Genomic DNA, 7500 nt, shown 5'->3' with positions numbered 1-7500 from the left:
TGACGCCTCTCGTCCGAAGGTGTAACCCTCTTATTCTGAAGCCTGAAGAACCAGCAGATCTAAGCGCCTCAACACTTCAAACGCCTGACAACTCTCGTCTCCGAAAACTCGGAGTGTCAGAGAGACTTTGGGGAGAAGAAACAAACGCTCCCACACACACACACACACACACACACACACACACACACACACACACACACAAACAGCTGCACCCAGAGATACACAAACCTGGCAACACGGCAACAAAAACAAACAAAAAAATCAAACCTAAAAGACTTCAAAAATGAAGAACTTGTGAAAGCCTCTTAGCCTGAAGACAAGGCAAAGGCTTTCGCTGATGGGCCCCTAATATGGCTCTAACAGTCAGGCAAAGACAAGAGGGAGGAAAACACACAACCCAGCAGTGCCAATTCCAGAAGTGCTGGCGAAACAAATCTGCAGCATGCCAGGCATCATAACCTAATTATACCCGCTCCGGATTTTTACAATGATCCTGCTAGCAGACGCAGTATGAGCTCCATCGTTTGAGTGGGGATGCATCCCTGAGGAGGACGAAGGGAACGAGCTCAGGCCTCCAGGCCCACAGGGACCCACCTGCAGGCGGCTACACTCTCAGACACGGGGATGGTCGCCTTTATATTTCCAGCTCTTTTTTTTTTGTGTTATTGGACAAAATGTCCTACCCTGCAGGCAGCATGTCTGGCCTCATCTGAGGACTGATGCGGAGGGAGGGAGGGAGGGAGGGAGGGAGGGATAGATATGGAGAGATGTGGAGAGAGGGAGGGAGGGAGGCTTAGGCCACTGTGCTGCTAGTGATGGTGGGTCTGACTCTCATATCATATCAGAGGGAGGAAGAGATAGATAGAAGAGAGAGAGAGAGAGGGCGGGACAGACAGAATTAGAGGACAGAGAGAGGGAGGGGAAGAGGAGATGTGGGATAGAGGGACAGAGAGAGATGGAGGAAAAGAGGAAAAGAGCAAAAGACTCTCCAGGGACAGTCAGGATGAGTGACCTTAACATAACCACACTAAACATCGAAGCACGTCGCACGTGGATGATGGAATCAGCCCCGCTCTCCGCAAAAACCTCAGGCGATTTTCATTAATTTATTTATTTATCTCTGGAGGGTGTTTATTCTTAGGCATCAGTGATAAGGACACAGAGCCAAGTGCTTCTTGGGGTAAGAGCCTCAGAGCGCGCCGGAGGTGCACAAATCAACAAGCAGCAACGCAACGCAAAAGGAGGACTCAGACATGAGTTGAAGGGGGTGGGGGCTTCCTGTGTGTGTGTGTGTGTGTGTGTGTGTGTGAGAGTGTGTGTGTGTGTGTGTGAGAGTGTGTATGTGCGTGTGTGTGTGTGTGTGCGTGTGTGTGTATGTGTGTGTGTGTATGTGTGTGTGTGTTCATGTGAGTGTGTGTGTGTGTGTGTGTTTGTGTGTGTGTGTGTGTGTGTGTGTATGTGAGAGTGTGTGTGTGTGTATGTGAGAGTGTGTGTGTGTGTATGTGTGTGAGTGTGTATGTATGTGTGTGTGTGCGTGCGTGTGTGTGCGTGCGTGTGCGTGTGTGGCGCTGGCGGGAGTGGATCAGTGTGAGGTGTGGTTCTAATGAAAAGAGACCCAGACTGGATCCCCTCGGCCCTCTCCGCACCCTCTCTGCATGTGTGAAATGTGCCCCGACAGGAGACAAATCCAACCTGACAGAAATAAACTCGCCATATTAACACCATTGCCAGGTGTTTTAAAACACAACTTAGTTTTTTTTTATTCATGTCCTTTTTTGGTATAAGGTGTCAAGTGCCGCCTGGTTTGACAGTTAAGACAGTTTAGTGGCACTCTTGGTGTTGATAAAGAAAGTTTATTTATACCGAGGTAACTGACCCCCCCTGGGGGGCGCCTGTGTTCTGGCTAACATGGAACCGAAATGCAATTACAAGCAGAAATCACATTAACAGGAGTGTTTCTCCTCAGGACTAAAATCCACTCCTTGAATTGCCCTTGAAGCGAAAGCTGTTTGGCCAAGTGGAATAATTTAATATTCAAATGGACCTGAAAGACATCGCACGTTTGAAACCTGCAAAACGGTTTTCTTTAATGAGACTCTAAATTAAGGAAGGGACAAGTTATGTTCGGGAAAAGAAAAAAAATTATCTCCCGTTCTCTGTGTATCTATACTTTGATCCACCAATTTTGCTAAAAAATCGTAAGAGCAAAAAACATTTTTTACGAAACATTATTATCTATTATTATTATTCATTTATAATATAATAAAATATATTTATTATTTCTTCCCTTTTAGGAGACTTTTTAAACCTCTCTTGTTTTCCCTAGTGATATATTTATTTGTGTAGTTTTATAACCCTTTAGCTACACTTTTGTACAGACATGCCATTAAAGCTCGTTAAGATTTCTGAAAGAGATGCTTTGAGAGCTGACACTAATAGATCTTGTCTGAATTTTGAATTGAGATTTCTGAAAGAGAAGCTGGGTTCATGTCAATAGATCTGGTCTGAATTTTGAATTGCGATTTCTTAAAGGGAAGCTGGGTTCATGTCAATAGATCTTGTTTACACACTACAGATCTTGTAAACAAACACACTACTTAAGAGTAAAGGCGGGTAGTCTACGCCCGACTCCAGAGAGTGCACCTGCCCCTCACCTTGAACTCCAGCTCCATGGCGGTGACGGTGTCCCCAGGCGGCACCTGCGTGAGCTTCTGGATGTGGGCGTAGAGGTTGCGGGCGGGCACCTCGGTCTGTCCGCAGGTGGCGGCCTCCAGCAGGGCCTCGTGGATGAATATGTACTGGTCCTCCGTCTGCACCATGTAGTTGCGCTGGGCGCGCATGCACGTCACGTGGCCGTAGATGTCCACAGACTTCTCGTGCTTCATGCGCTCCAGCATGGCCTCGATCACGATGAAGCAGCCCGTACGGCCCACGCCAGCACTGTCAGTGGGAGAGTGTGTAGGTACGAGAGAGAGAGAGTGTTTGTGTGTGTGTGTGTATGTGTATGTGTGGGTGTGTGGAAGATTGTGTATGCAAGTGTGTGTGTGTGAGAGAGAGACAGAGAGAGGGAGAGAGAGTGTGTATGTATGAGTGTTTGTGAGGGAGAGAGAGCGAGTGATTGTGTGAGTGTGAGTGTGTATGAGTGTGAGGTAGAGAGAGCGAGTGAGTGTGTGAGTGTGAGTGAGTGTGTGTATGAGTGTTTGTGAGGGAGAGAGAGCGAGTGATTGTGTGAGTGTGAGTGTGTATGAGTGTGAGGTAGAGAGAGCGAGTGAGTGTGTGAGTGAGTGTGTGTATGAGTGTTTGTGAGGGAGGGAGAGAGAGCGAGTGATTGTGTTAGTGTGAGTGTGTATATGAGCGTATGTGAGGGAGGGAGAGAGAGAGAGAGAGAGAGAGAGAGAGAGAGAGAGAGAGGGAGAGGGACAGGGGTCACTGGTGATCACATAAAGCTGGACAGATATAGCAATGGTGGCAGCGGTGGCACTCGCATCCACAGAACACCCCTGCCTCTCTAGGAGCAGTGAGTCATCCCCACGCCTGCTGTTTACACAGCTTACAAAAGGTTACCCAGCCGCCAGGGCGCCGCCGCATATTCAAACACAGCCCACTAGCCAATATCCCCTCGAATAGCCAACTCCCACAAACCCGCTGAGCCACAAAGAATGTAGATAAAATAAAGGAAGGAAGATTAAGCCCATCGGCAGAGGTGAGGAACCATGGGTGAGAGGGGGCAGTACTGGGAGTCTTGTGTACCTGCAGTGGATCAGCGTACACAGGGAAGCTACATATATTTGTATATTTATTTATTTGTATAGTTATAGTTGCATCAAACGCTTTTCTGCAGAACATTTAGCTCTGAGTGTGCTAACTTCTCCTGTGCTATGGATTCACTTTCTACACTAGTGTGGTGGTGTATGTCCCTTGTACGTCGCTTTGGATACAAGCGTCTGCTAAATGACTAAATGTAAATGTGTATGGTCCTGGACCTTACCTGCAGTGTACCACCATGGAGCCGGCGTCGGGGGGGTTGCAGGCCTTGACGCGGCGCAGGAAGGCCAGGATGGGGGTGGGGTACTCGGGCACGCCGTGGTCTGGCCACGCCATGAACTGGAACTGCCGGACCTCGCGCTTCTCACTCGAGCCGTTCTGTCGAGAGGAGAGGAGAGGAGAGGAGAGGAGAGGAGAGGAGAGGAGAGGAGAGGAGGAGAGGAGAAGATTCAGTGGAGAAAGAGACACACGCATCCCTTTTCTCAAGACAGCTGCTGGATACAGATTGATCTAGAAAATGATTGACACACACACAGGCCTCACACTGAGGGGCAGCTCCTAATGTGAGTTACGTCTTCTAACACATCAGTGACGTTTCGAGTGCCAAGCTCTTCATCAGACTTCAGGCTGAAGAGTCAGATCAGCACTCCTATGACATGAGGCTGGAGCCAACGTGACGTGACACACAGAGATCTCTCGCTCTCTACGCCACCCTTTGTGCTCACTTGCAATATTAAAAAGGACAGTCAGTGATGTCGTTGGTATCTGACAAGCTATGTACCAAAAAAAGCCATTTTGTACGGGTTCCTTTTGGTTCTAACCCCATATATGTGGACCGTGCCCACACAGAGAGAGATAGCGATGCTAACGGCACATAGCACTGAGGTCTAAAGGGACCTTGCGGTTGGTTCTGTGATGAATGTTGAGCTTCATTTCATGTGGACTGTGTGAAGATTTGTATTACCAGTTCTGGGGATGTCATGAGGCAGCTACTTACTTGCGTATTGATTGATCTACTGTTTAACAGTACTACTTTGAACTTGTTGTCATGGTTATTATGTATTTTCACAAAGTCAACCGAAAACCTAATCCTTTCCCCGCCTCATCACATTTACATTTATTCACTTAGCAGGCGCTTCTGTCGAAATCAACGGTTACCCACGGCGACAAGAGGCACTATGACATAACTAAGCAAATCTACTGTATTGATTCAGCTACTGTTTAACGGTTTTATCTTCCTTCGGTCTGAAGTCTTCATACTTGCTGATTTGATTATATTATAGCACACACACACACACACACACACACACACACACACACACACACACACACACACACAGAGCCCCCTCCCCACCTCTCTCTCTCTCTGTGTCTGTCTGTCTGTCTCTCTCTCTCTACTCTTCTCCTCTCCTCTTTTTTCCTCTTACCTTGTACAAGGCGAAGGTGCGCACACTATATGTGGCCAGCTCCAGGGTGTCCAGCATGGTGACTTGGATCATGCCGTAGGTCTCCGTTCCTCTGCTGGGCCAGTACTGGTCACACTTCACCTACAGGGGGAGAGACAGAGGACAGGGGACAGGGTCAGATAGGGACAGGGGACAGGGGACAGGGTCAGATAGGGACAGAGCTGAGGCCATTGTTTCATAAGCCCGTTGTGTTGTTTGGGTCAGGGGGTGGTGGGTTTATTTTAGGATGTTGAGGCAGGGGTGGGGGGGGGGGGGGGGCATTCGGGTGGACAGCTTGAGCTCCGAATGCGCCAGTGTGTCTTTATATGTGTCCTGGAGCAGAGAGAGAAAAGATGGAGGGAGAGACAGAGACAGACTGAGATAAAAAAAATGATTGAAAAATGAGAGAAACAGCAGAAGCAAGACGGAGATCGACAGCTGGAGCTCAGGCCTGGCCTGCAGGGGTGTGTGTGTGTGTGTGTGTGTGTGTGTGTGTGTGTGTAGAGGGGTGCCTGGGAGATGGCAGCTAGTGCCAAGTCGAAGCCCCTGACAGATGGGGGCATCACGCAACACAGATTTGGGAAGAGAGCGGGTGCATGGCAGGGGCAGGCCCACAGGCTCCCCCAGTACTGTAGCACAGGATCTGGACCTCAAAGAGCCTCTTAGTTCAACTTTATAATGAACACACACACACACAAACAAATGCGCACACACAACTAATACAATCATTACACACACACACACTATATTTATATACCATACTTGCACATATACACACGCACACAAATGCATGAACACACACACACACACGTGCACACACACATACACACACACACACACACACACACACAGAGGGGAGGGAAGAACAGAAGAGTGTGTGGTGGACAGCAGGTCCACCACCTGGACTCACTGCACAGAGGCACCCAAACAGTTCTACAGCCTACAGCTGAACACACACACACACACACACACATGCTATGAGCCACCTGTACAGAGCTAGCTTCTCCACACACACATGCAAATATATATACAGTATGTAGACACACACACACACACACACACACACACACACACACACACACACACACAGAAATATAAGTCTGCACAAATACATGCAAAAGCACCTCCCACATGCCACCTGCACAGAAACTTGATCCTCAAGCAAGCAAGTGCGTGTACACACTCATCAATTTTCTCTCTCTCTCTCAATCACACACACACACAGAAAAACAAGACATGAAAAAGACACAGAAAGCACCACCTCCATGCCACCTGTGCTGGCGCGGCTTGGCTCTCCTCCAGCAGCTGCAGCGGGTAAAGGCACCCAGCAGACTACCACCACACCACATGTAGCCGACGGATGCGCCTGCCAAGACGATGCCTTATTTCTACCTCACTGTGTCCAACATCGCTCTAAAATGGCACACTGCAAATGGAGGCGATCGAATAGATCATTTAAGTCCGAGGTCAATACTGGGATAGCGAGCTCTGGATGTTGGGTCGGACGCCCACATGCTTTTCAATTTGATTTCTCAGACTGCATGGATCATCTGAAATCGTTTGGTTTTCCTTGTAGAGAATCAAATTTAATCTGGGTACATACGATTGTTGGAACAGTCATTGTGTTGTGCTACGGGCAGACTTAAAGAGCAGCCTACTCATATTAGATTTTGTCGCCAAGTGGAACAATCTGCGTTTCTGTATGTTTGTGTGTGTGTGTGTGTGTGTGTGTGTGTGTGTGTATATGTGTGTGTATTTTTGGGGAAATTTGTGTCGGTGCGTGCGTAAGTGTGTATATGTATGTATCCGTGAGCGCCTGTGAGAGTGTATTTGTGTGTGAGTGTGTCTACATATGTATATATGTGTGTCTGTGCATGTATGTCAGCCTCCATGCATGCGTGTGCCAGTGGAACAGTGAGCAATCTGTGTTGCTGAATGTGCATGTGTGTGTGTGTGTGTGTGTATTTGTGCGTCTATGCATGGGTGTGGTTATGTGTGTGTGTGTAAATATGTGTTTTTTTGTGTGTGTGTGTTTGCAAGTGTGTATTTGTGTATCTGTGCGTTTGTATGTATACTTGTGTATATTTGTGTGTCTGTGGGTGTGTGTGGGTGTGTGTGTGTGCGTATTTGTGTGTCTGTGTGTGTGTGTGTCTGTGTGTGTGTGTGTGTGTCTGTGTGTGTGTGTGTGTGTGTGTGTGCGTGTGTGACGTGCGGATGGTCTCTAAGCGGAGAGAACAGACAGGTGGCAGCACAGAGGGGGTGTGACTGCCTCCACGCCTCCTCTCTCCCT

At 48.3% G+C, this 7500-nt stretch overlaps 1 protein-coding gene across 9 annotated transcripts in view; it reads right to left on the bottom strand.

Annotated features, from left to right (window-relative positions):
- Nucleotides 1-7500, bottom strand: part of ptprfa (protein tyrosine phosphatase receptor type Fa) — a 173457-nt gene that overhangs the window by 8493 nt on the left and 157464 nt on the right. For all 9 annotated transcript variants that reach the window (XM_031574574.2, XM_031574576.2, XM_031574575.2 and 6 more), the window contains 3 exons: nucleotides 5193-5312; nucleotides 3989-4143; nucleotides 2655-2940 (listed from right to left, as the gene is read on the bottom strand). In XM_031574574.2, coding sequence (XP_031430434.1) covers nucleotides 2655-2940; nucleotides 3989-4143; nucleotides 5193-5312 — 561 coding nt within the window. The remainder of the gene's footprint in view (nucleotides 1-2654; nucleotides 2941-3988; nucleotides 4144-5192; nucleotides 5313-7500) is intronic.

This window comes from Clupea harengus, chromosome 10 (assembly GCF_900700415.2).
Source record: "Clupea harengus chromosome 10, Ch_v2.0.2, whole genome shotgun sequence".
Taxonomy (NCBI): Eukaryota; Metazoa; Chordata; class Actinopteri; order Clupeiformes; family Clupeidae; genus Clupea; species Clupea harengus.
Note: the sequence above shows the minus strand (reverse complement) of the source record. Positions and strands in the feature narration are given on the sequence as shown.